General features: G+C 33.5%; 1 protein-coding gene and 1 long non-coding RNA gene across 2 annotated transcripts; one reads left to right on the top strand and one right to left on the bottom strand.

Annotated features, from left to right (window-relative positions):
- Nucleotides 1-1,953: 1,953 nt before the first annotated feature.
- On the top strand, nt 1,954-4,168 carry LOC139487687 (histone H3.3A). Its single transcript, XM_071272657.1, has 3 exons — nt 1,954-2,089; nt 2,768-3,058; nt 3,726-4,168. The coding sequence occupies exons 2-3, from the start codon at nt 2,777-2,779 to the stop codon at nt 3,852-3,854; spliced, it is 411 nt and encodes a 136-aa protein (XP_071128758.1). The 5' UTR covers nt 1,954-2,089; nt 2,768-2,776; the 3' UTR covers nt 3,855-4,168.
- Nucleotides 4,169-7,576: 3,408 nt separating this feature from the next.
- Nucleotides 7,577-9,130, bottom strand: LOC139489549 (uncharacterized). The gene is made up of 2 exons (XR_011656197.1): nt 8,978-9,130; nt 7,577-8,186 (listed from the first exon to the last, which is right to left on the bottom strand). It is a non-coding gene; the product is annotated as an uncharacterized lncRNA (long non-coding RNA).
- Between the last annotated feature and the right edge of the window lie 1,694 nt (nt 9,131-10,824).

Raw genomic sequence — 10,824 nt, 5'->3', positions numbered from 1 at the left:
AAGGAAAAGCCAGAGTCCTCATTGAATATAGAGTCAACAGGATAACGAGGTAAGACTGAGTTTTTCTGATATAATTTTTTTTCTAAATCAATTATCAATTTTCATATTCAACCATGTAGGGGCCTAATACATGTTAAATTTACGCCATAAAGTCTTTTTCTTCATAGTTAAAATAGTTACCATTCTCGCATACAGTCAGAATAGTGCAAGAAAAGAAAAATAGAGCAGACATTGGGAGAAAAATTTAGCCGAGCATAGTCGGATTTCAAATATGAAAATATACGTGTCCAAATAACTAATTTTATCATTATTGTCTTTTTATATGCAAATTTACAAAAACAACCGTCATGTCTTAGAGATAGAGACAGTCAATACATATAAATAGCCGGCACCGTGGCCGTATTTATGAATCATTTACCGATGTCTTTAGCATACATATTCGTCAGTTGTTTTGACTGAGCATTATGCTAGATAATGACTCAACAAAAACACAAGTGTTCATGTATTAGAAAATCAAAGGATATGAAGTATCAATCCTTGCACAAAATCGGTATATGTACATGCGCGAGAAAAAAAAAACCCGAACTTTATGGGAACAGCGCTTGAATTTTTTTTTTCAACTAAAAATCAGATTGCTCTCCCCTTTTTTAAAGATTTAATTGTAATGATTAAATATCAAGAACAACGTTTCATTTTTTAGTTTCATTCAAGTTCTCAATTTCGCTATTTGTTATGTATGTATACATATATTGAATCGAGGGTAAAGCAACGACGTCACGTGGGACGTTTGCGCCTTTTGATAGGATATTTTCCAACCTGAAGAGACATTTCACGGCGCTTAAATTTTATGATATTTTCGGTTTTACTAAATTGATATTTCTGCTTTTTTATGGCCCATTTATGGGCATTATGTTTTCTGGTCTGTGCGTCCGTTCGTCCATTCGTCCCGCTTCAGGTTAAATTTTGTGGTCGAGGTAGTTTTTGATGAAGTTGAAGTTCAATTAACTTGAAACTCAGTACACATGTTCCCTATATGATATGATCTTTCTAATTTTAATGCCCAATTATAGTTTTTACTTCATTTTCACTGTCCACTGAACATATGAAATGATAGTGCAGATGCGTCATCCGTGTACTGGGGACACATTCTTGTTCTATATATTATAATATATATATATATATATATATATATATATATATATATAAGACTTTTATGCCTGCATGTGTCTTATGGCTTCTTTCTTCCACTTCGTTTCTTGTTTTTGCGCCCCTCCTTTTTCCATAATTCCGGTGGTCTGTTGTGAAGGCAAATGTTTTGTTGTAAATGTATCCTGTCATATACTCGAACATGTACGGATTTTTCATATCATTTATTGAATAAGTTTTGACGTATCATATTAATAGATCAATCAAACTTCTTGGGCAAGAATTAAAATTGTCATTTAAGTTGAGCATGAAAGCATTTAGCTAATAAACTGTTGCTCTTATAAATGATTTCTATTATACTTTGCGCAATATTTCAAAATAGAAATGATATAAGCCCATTAAAAAGGCCAAGGTACAAGTGAGTCTCTATTGGGGTCTAAGCGTGACGGGATTGACGATTTTTAGTAAGCGTGACACGTTTCAAGTCAAATTATTGTGCCGTGACAAAAGTTTTGCAACTTATTTCCAATGATTAAAATGCGGTTTGATGACTAGGGAAGGGGGTGCTGGCTTAATTACGCATTTTTTTTAAATTTCATAATTGATTTATACCTAAGGGTATAATGTTGAGTGAAAAAAAATCGGTTAATTCAATTTTTGTAATTTGTAAATAAAGTAACTGCTAAATCCTAAAGCGGATTGAAGTTGTACAAAATTGACCCAATGAAAATGTGAGCTTTTAATCCAATCAAAATGTAGAAAGTAATAAAATTTGACCAATGATATATTGTATTTACTGACCAATGAATATCCTTCTCTAAAAACCGTCTTATCCAATGATATCAAAGTTCTCACAATGACGTTGTACTCAATATACATCATTACGTATTCCAAATTTGTTTAGTTGAAAAAAATTGCGGCAAATTGCAAAACTACCTCGAAGGTAAGAGAAGTGTAAAACCTTTGACTGTTTTAACAAGTAGAATAAGAAATAAAGCATTGGTCTAGCTATATATTTCTCTATTTATTTGAAGACATCTTCAAGAAAAAGCGTTATGAATGTAAAATGTGTTTCTGGGCGCCATTTTATTTGTTATGATTGTCTATTGGGTAAAGTTACCGGGTTGTCATTTGTTGTAACGAAATTTTCAGATGAGTTCAGACTTGTAAATTATTACTTATGTTGACTATATTGTTAAGTCTAAAACACAAATATTAAGAACGTAAGCTTTGTAACTTGAATGAAATAAAACAATGAACCGCGTAGTTCTATATTTAGAACTGGGATATCCCGCCATTGTTTGTTTACAACTGGAATGAACCAGTACATTGAATTCTTTTCTTAAGACTAAACAAATCATGATGACCATGCAACAATAGCTTCACATTATCAAAATGTTTCAAATAATGATGCAATATTTTGCGGGCTATTAATAAGTATTTTTGTTAGTACTTCGGAGTAGCAGATAAATCTGCCTACTTTTGAGAAGGTCTTTTACAAGGAAGCATCTTGATAGTTAAAGTAAATACTTGTAATTATTTGTAATAAATAGTAAACATAACTCATCAGTATTACTATCATGGCCATGAAATACATGTAATATAAAACATTTAATTTCAGTTATAAGCAATGGCAAGAACAAAGCAGACAGCTAGAAAGTCTACAGGAGGAAAAGCTCCTAGGAAACAGTTGGCCACAAAGGCAGCCAGAAAAAGTGCTCCATCTACTGGTGGTGTAAAGAAACCTCATCGTTACAGACCAGGAACTGTTGCCTTGAGAGAAATCAGAAGATACCAAAAATCCACAGAATTGTTGATCAGGAAATTGCCATTTCAGCGATTAGTGAGAGAAATTGCTCAAGACTTTAAAACCGATTTGAGATTTCAAAGTGCAGCTATTGGAGCATTACAGGTATAACAACTTTAAATTATTAATACAACATAATTATTAAAAAAACATGTGGAAGGATTGCCAACGAAAAAACTCTCCTATAGAGACCAATGACACAGAAATTAACCACTATATGTCACTGTATGGGCTTTACCAATGAGCAAAACTGATACTGCATGGCTGTTTGAAAGGTCCCTTAATGACAGACAAAACAATTCAAAGGAGAAAATTAAAGGCCTTATTTATGTCTAAAAATGAACCAAAAACATGCATGTACCACATAACGAACGACAACCACTGATTTACAGGCTCTTTTGTCTATTCTTGACCAGGTCTACTTAACAAGTCATTTAACTAAGTATTATACTATTGGTGCATTGTGGGTAAAATTAATGGGCTTATCATTTGGTGAACCCTTGACAATTGACAATGACACCATATTTATTAAATAGCTTCAAAATCAGTGAGATTCATATTTGTAGTGAGTACACATTACATTTTATTTATGTTGATGAAAATGATCTAAATGAGTTAACATATTTACATGTGTTAGTGGTAAGGTTGTAATTAATTCTCCGTATGTATTTTAAGGGAATATTTTGTATACAAGATTCAGGAAGATGTCATTTAAATTTGTAACATGCTTAACATTTGGTCAAATAATAATGAAATATATAAATTCTTTCAGGAAGCCAGTGAAGCATACCTTGTAGGTTTGTTTGAAGACACTAACTTGTGTGCCATTCATGCTAAAAGAGTAACCATTATGCCTAAAGACATTCAGCTGGCCAGAAGAATTCGAGGAGAGAGAGCATAAGCTTCATCTCAAACATATCATATGTTTTAACATTGTGACATTGGACATGTTTTTTAAAGTTATTTTTTACAATCATAGTTTTGAAGTAATATTTTAATAAGAAAATCATGATGCCTGTCTGTTGACAGTGTGACATTTTAACTTTTATTTCTTCATTTCTGTATGTGTGCATTATTTAGTTGACTTTTTGGACAAACAATATAGACATTAAAGACATATTCTCACTCTTTCCATTCTAACTGTTCATGTACAAAGTTCCAAAAAGACATCTCTCATTCATGTTGTAATAAATTATGAATAAATGTAGTCTCTAATCTGTTTCTTATGTATTGAAAGACTGCAGCCCACAAACAGTTCAGTATTAACATAGTATGATGTGAATTCCAGGAAAGTTTATTTGAACTTGTGGTGTACTGTGTTTTATTGGAAAAAAGTTGTGATGTTGAAACTTGTGCTTTCTGTTTCTGACTGCGGAGTATATTGGACATTTTTGAATAGTTCACATGTTTTTCAGTTGAAAGCAAATTATTTATTATGGTCAATGGGCTTAAGTATGCAGTTGTATCTGTTTAATATGGCAGTATTGTCAATTTTTTATTTTCACAGAAATAATATGGCCCTGCACTTTTAATCATTGTTAATTGATTTGAAATAAGAGGTGATATTGAAAAGTTTTAATGTTTGGAAGGATCAGATGATCTTGTTCCAAGTTTTGCACAGTTTAATACTATCCTAGTTATCTTCTATCATTGCAATTATAAAAAGTACTCTCAAAATTACATACACATACACACCCCATCTGACAATGACAAAGTACTAGATGAAAAACAGTGCCATTGAGAAAAAGATGAAACACAACCTGAAATTACCCTGTGTAGTGAACTTTACCAGGACAATTTTTTTTTTCCCATTCTATAAAAAACACCATCTAAATGTAAACTCTGAGTGGAAAGTAATGAAAACTATCTATAGCTGACCTTTCATTTAGGACAAAGCTATGTTTTCCAGGACCAGTTTAAGTGAATGGATCTATAAAATCGAACCAGAAGGTTCAATACCACAAAAGGACGATTGTGATTTAATTTGGGGGATATGTAGCATATTTATCTGACGATGTCAGGATATTGGTATTTAGTCAAATCTTTACCGGAATTTGTGACACAATTAGAATTCCAAAATTTATAAATGTAAACAATATGTCAAAATGTTTAGGCTTTAAATAAATATCCATTTGGATAAGTTGATGCAAGCACACAAGATGAATAGGGTCTTTGAAGTTTCATTGTTCTTTTATTTGTCTTTGTTCTATTATTAATATTACTTTTACTGTTGGATTGTTTTATGTGATATCCATTTAACGTGGCATGGTAGTATTTGCATTCCAGAATTTAGGTTGCTATTTTGTGTGCCCTACCTAAGTCATTGTATCTGAACAGTGCGATTGGACCAAAAATACAGTATCAACTGAACATACTTTCCCAAACTGAGGGATGAATCGGGTGTAGAAAAATATGAAAATAATTTAACATACAGATCAAAATGAATTTGAGATTTTTTTTTAATTTTGTATTCGCTGCACGATGAAAGACCTATAAGCACTAGTGGCTTATGTTTTTAAAAATAGCCAAAAAAGTAAACGGTCATGATACACATTCAAATTCATTTTGAATAGTAAAATAAAAGTACTTCAGTTAACTGTGAATAGAATTTTTCTCAGTGTTAGAAATGGGTGAAAATTCTAAAAAGGCTATCATTATCCCCAATGGGCCAGGAAATACTACTATGCCACCCAAGGATCCGGAAATATTTATGCCCCATTTATGGGCATTATGTTTTCTGGTCTGTGCGTCCGTCTGTTCGTTCGTTCGTCCGTCTGTCCCATGTCAGGTTAAAGTTTTTGGTCGAGGTAGTTTTTGATGAAGTTGAAGTCCAATCAACTTGAAACTTAGTATATATGTTCTGTATGATATGATCTTTCTAATTTTAATTCCAAATTAGAGATTTAACCCCATTTTCACGGTCCACTGAACATAGAAAATGATAGTGCGGATGGGGCATCCGTGTACTGGGTACACATTCTTGTTTCACCTAATTTCGGTCATTTTCATATAACTTAAAAGTTGGTGCCCCTTTTCAACAGATTGTCAAAATCTCATGACTGCATTAAAATTGAGAATGGAAATGGGGAATGTGTCAAAGAGACAACAACCCGACCAAATAAAAAACAACAGCAGAGGGTCACCAACAGGTCTTCAATTTAGCAAGAAATTCCAGCACCCGGAGGCGTCCCTCAGCTGGCCCCTAAACAAATATATACTAGTCCAGTGATAATGAACGCCATACTAATTTCCAAATTGTACACAAGAAACTAAAATAAAAATAATACAAGACTAACAAAGGCCAGAGGCTCCTGACTTGGGACAGGCGCAAAAATGCGGCGGGGTTAAACATGTTTGTGAGATCTCAACCCTCCCCCTATACCTCTAACCAATGTAGAAAAGTAAACGCATAACAATACGCACATTAAAATTCAGTTCAAGAGAAGTCCGAGTATGCTCCTACTCGAAGAATCAACGAACTTCTTTAACTGATGCATCACGTTTACTTCATGATATGTCCTACCATTTTCCTAAAATCAATCAAGAGTAATTAAGGGAAGGCAACAGTTTTAGAATAAAATGATTTTAATGACTCAAAATCGAAATTTTCTCAGTCATCGCTTAAGTTTCTTTCGATTCTGAACACTACCACCTAAACATCCTGTCAAAGTGTTTGTATTAAAGACAAAATTAAACTTTGTTTTGATTTCAGAAAAAAACTGAACTATTGGGTCTCTATAGTACAATGACTATTATTGTGCATTTAGATTTTTTTTTATTTAGGGCCCTGTTTTCACATTAGTCCATATTTAAGGTTTCAAGGGACTGAAATAAAACTTTCATGTTCAGTAGACTGTGAAATTGGGATAAAAACTCTTATTAATCATTAAAATTAGAAAGATCATAGGGAACGTGTGTAGTACTAAGTTTCAAAACTTAAACCTGAGACAGGACAGACAAACGAATGAAAGGAAGCACAGACCAGAAAACATAATGCCGTGCAACTATCATAGGTGGCATAATTACTTCTAACCCTTTAATATCAGATCAGCAATAAATAATTGTCACAACATTTTAGGATGAGATTAACTTGTTCATTGTTGAAGGCGACACAGTGACATATAGTTGTTTACATGTTTTTCATTTTCAGTGGTTTTATCTGGGCCTTCTGGCTTTCTTCACCAACAAAAACTCATCTTCGCTAGCCAAGGGTTACAATCCACTCCCGCTCTTCAATCGTGAAGAGAGCGGGAGTGGATCGTAACCCTTGGCTAGCGAAGATGCAAAAACTGACCACCACAAAATAGCAAATAACCGATAGTGTTGAAAGTGGTGTAAAACAACAATCAATCTTTGTCATTTGGTGCCAGGTATAGAGTTGTCTCATTGGCTATTATAACACATCTTATTTTGTTATAAACTGTCCAACACCAATGAATAAACAGAAGTCCTAACTCCTTAGAATTATTCCCAAATCAAGTTGTTCTCATAGTTGAATTTCATGCAACATTGTAATGTAGGTAAACTTTTATTCAAATTTGAAGGGAATTCAAGAAGAAATATAGGCCCTTTGGAGTTTGCTGTGGCAGGTATAATTAAATATACTAGTTGTCAACTACTTCATTTTCTTTCAAACATCTATATTTTACATAAAAATTACAGTACATTTATAGTACTCACAATTGATAAATTTATTATGTGCATGCTGAAATTCCCAAAAAACATCAGTACTACAAAATGGTAAAGAAAAAGATTTGTCAAAAAGTCATTAAATATACATGTATAATATTTCCAGGTCATTGGCCCAATTTACTGGCTTTCAAATCTTTTATTTTGTTTGGCTTTCCTTTCCCTTACAAGTTGTGTTAATCTTTTCTCGTAATCATCTGTTGGGAGGTTGTTATAGATACGTAATCTTATATAATTCCGTAAATGAATCTCTTCCTGATACTCTTCATTTCCTGGATCAATTTGTTCATAGATTATCTTTCTGAAATTAGATTCAACATTTGAAAGGTCTTCTTTAAGATAATAGAAATAAATAATGTATGCAGCACAGCTCAACAAAACACTTAATGGTTGATAAACAGGGGTCCAAATCAGGTAATTTACTGTTTCCAATACACTACTCTGTGTTGATGCATTTCTTTTGCAGAATTTTACTGGATCAAATTTCTGTCTTCGTAAAACTTGATTAGCTGAACTGTGAATAGCACTTCCTCTGCAAATAACTCTGAAAAAGAATTATTTAATCTTAATTTGCACATGTCTGAGTTAGGAGATAGATATAAGAAGATGTGGTTATGAGACAACTCTCCATCCAAGTCACAATTTATAAAAGTAAACCATTAGAAACTATTTTTGAAAACCAATAGCAGTTGTAGATGACTGTAAATGTTGACAAGGACTTGAGAATTTAAGACACTAAATATTGACATCATACAATTATCACTTTTTCTTTGTCGCATCAACCTGTTTTCCTGTGATGTCAAAATGTTACAAGAACCTTCCTGATGTCCAGTAGTGATGGGCAAATGGTGAAAAGATGTATTTTAATATCCATATTGTGTACAATGGGAGATAACTCTCATTGTATCTAATTGATAATGCATTGTACAAGATTGTTTCCCCTTGTATCTTCATTAGGATTTTAATCATAACATGTGGTTTTAAGCATGAGAGCATGTTCTAGCCACAATGTGTTATAAACATAATTAAATACACATGATCCCAACATAATAAAATACACATAACGCCCTATACAAATCATTGTTAAAATTATAATGTATAGAAATACTCAAATGACAAATAGCTATAATTTACATATGGGTGGATAATCTTATATATTGTGATGGGGCTTGATCCCTAGCACTCAATAATTGTGAAACCATTAATTATTAATCTTTAGTGTAAATATAAGGTGCTTAGTATGCATAATGACGATAATTTATGACCTTGTTTGTTGTACATGTGACATTTGATGTTGCCACCGGCGGATATTACACAAAAAGTATCATACTTTACCTTGGAATGAGCTGCAAACACTTGAAGGGTTTAATGCTAGATACCCTACTGGAAAAAGACATAGTGCGGCTGAATTGTTGTCAGATTTAAGTATAAATTTTGTCAACACGCATTACGAAACTAGAATTCGGGCTCTTAGTGAACGGGGAGAGAAACATATGAATTGGGATTACTGAAGCTATTGGTAACCTTTCGACCCTTTTAACCATTCGGCCCATTAGTGAAAATTGTAAAATTATGTAGTGTAATCCCGTTGACATATTAAAGGGTAAAGACTTTGTAAGTCTCGACTATCAAATGGAAACTATAAAACGAAGGATGGAAAAAGAGCCAGTTACATAAAAAAACCTAGAGGCTCTCAAGCTCTCTCAAGAGCCTGTGTCGCTCACCTGTATTTACTGATGCTTTGGAAATAATGTGAAATACGGGTAAAATCATAATTAATACTATTAGCTAATATTAACCAAAAACTATAATTTCCTAAAAATCACCAATTCAGGCCGGGGCAGCAGTCCAACAACGGTTTGTCTGGTTTGTTTAAAAATTTCAGGGAAGATGGAACTTATAAGCTGATGAACAATTTCACCCCATGTCAGATTTGCTCTAAATGCTTTAGTTTCAGAGATATAAGTCAAAAACTGCATTTTACCCCTATGTTCTATTTTAAGCCATGTCGGCCATCTTGGTTGGCAGGCGTGGTCATCGGACACATTTTTTAAACTACATCCCCTAGTGATGATTGTGGCCAAGTTTAGATTAATTTGTCTAAGTAGTTTCAGAGAAGACGATTTTTTAAAAAGATTACAAAAATTTACGAAAAATTGTTAAAAAATGACTATAAAGGGCGATTACTCCTGAAGGGGTCGACTGACAATTTTTCTCATGTTGACTTATTTGTAGATCTTACTTCGTTCAACATTATTACTGTTTACAGTTTATCTTCATCTATAATAATTTTCAAGATAATAACACAAAACTGCAAAATTTCCTTAAAATTACAAATTCAGGGACAGCAACCCAATAACCGGTTGTCAAATTCGTCTGGAAATTTCAGGACGGATAGATCTTATTCTGATGAAATTTTTACCCCATGTCAGATTTGCTCTTTAGTTTCAGAGATATAAGCCAAAAACTGCATTTTACCCCATGTTCTGTTTTTAGCCATGTCGGCCATCTTGGTTGGTAGGCCCGGGTGGGGGGTTAGTCATCGGACATTTTCTTAAACTAGAGATCCTACTGATGATTGTGGCCAAGTTTGGTTAAATTTGGTCCAGTAGTTTCAGAGGAGAAGATTTTTGTAAAAGTTAACAGACGATCGACGACGAGGGACGACGGACGCCAAGTGATGAGAAAAACCTAACCTGACCTGTAGTCTGTCAGATTGAAGTGTACATGGCTTTCTGACAGGTTAAATCTGTGTGCGTCTTCAATATATTATTAGTCATAGATGACCGATATTGAGTGTATGGCATAATTGCATTGTGTACACATGTTGTCTAGCACAATTGTTCAGATCTTATGTTTATGATGCATGATCTGCTTACCCTTTCGGAGCACCTGAGATCACCCCTAGTTTTTTGGTGGGGTTTGTGTTGTTTATTCTTTAGTTTTCTATGTTGTGTCGTGTGTGCTCTTGTTTGTTTGTCCTTTTCATTTTTTGCCATGGCGTTGTCAGTTTGTTTTAGATTTATGAGTTTGACTGTCCCTTTGGTATCTTTCGTCCCTCTTTCATGGTTCATTAGTCAAAGTTCAATGTTTACGACGTAGTCGGTATAGTTTCGGTTTGTGCCCTTTGAACTTAAGGATGCTTAACTATGGCAACAGAATACGCATGCTCGAAAATCCTT

The sequence above is a fragment of the Mytilus edulis genome, chromosome 9 (genome assembly GCF_963676685.1).
Source record: "Mytilus edulis chromosome 9, xbMytEdul2.2, whole genome shotgun sequence".
Lineage (NCBI taxonomy): Eukaryota > Metazoa > Mollusca > Bivalvia > Mytilida > Mytilidae > Mytilus > Mytilus edulis.
The sequence above is the reverse complement of the archived record's forward strand: the minus strand, read 5'-3'. Positions and strand labels throughout refer to the sequence as shown.

Excerpts from the sequence above, each read along its gene's own strand:
- LOC139487687 (XM_071272657.1), top strand. The coding sequence starts at position 2,777 with ATGGCAAGAACAAAGCAGACAGCTAGAAAGTCTACAGGAGGAAAAGCT. Across the intron at positions 3,059-3,725 it reads CAGCTATTGGAGCATTACAG|GAAGCCAGTGAAGCATACCT; the intron begins GTATAACAACTT and ends AAATTCTTTCAG.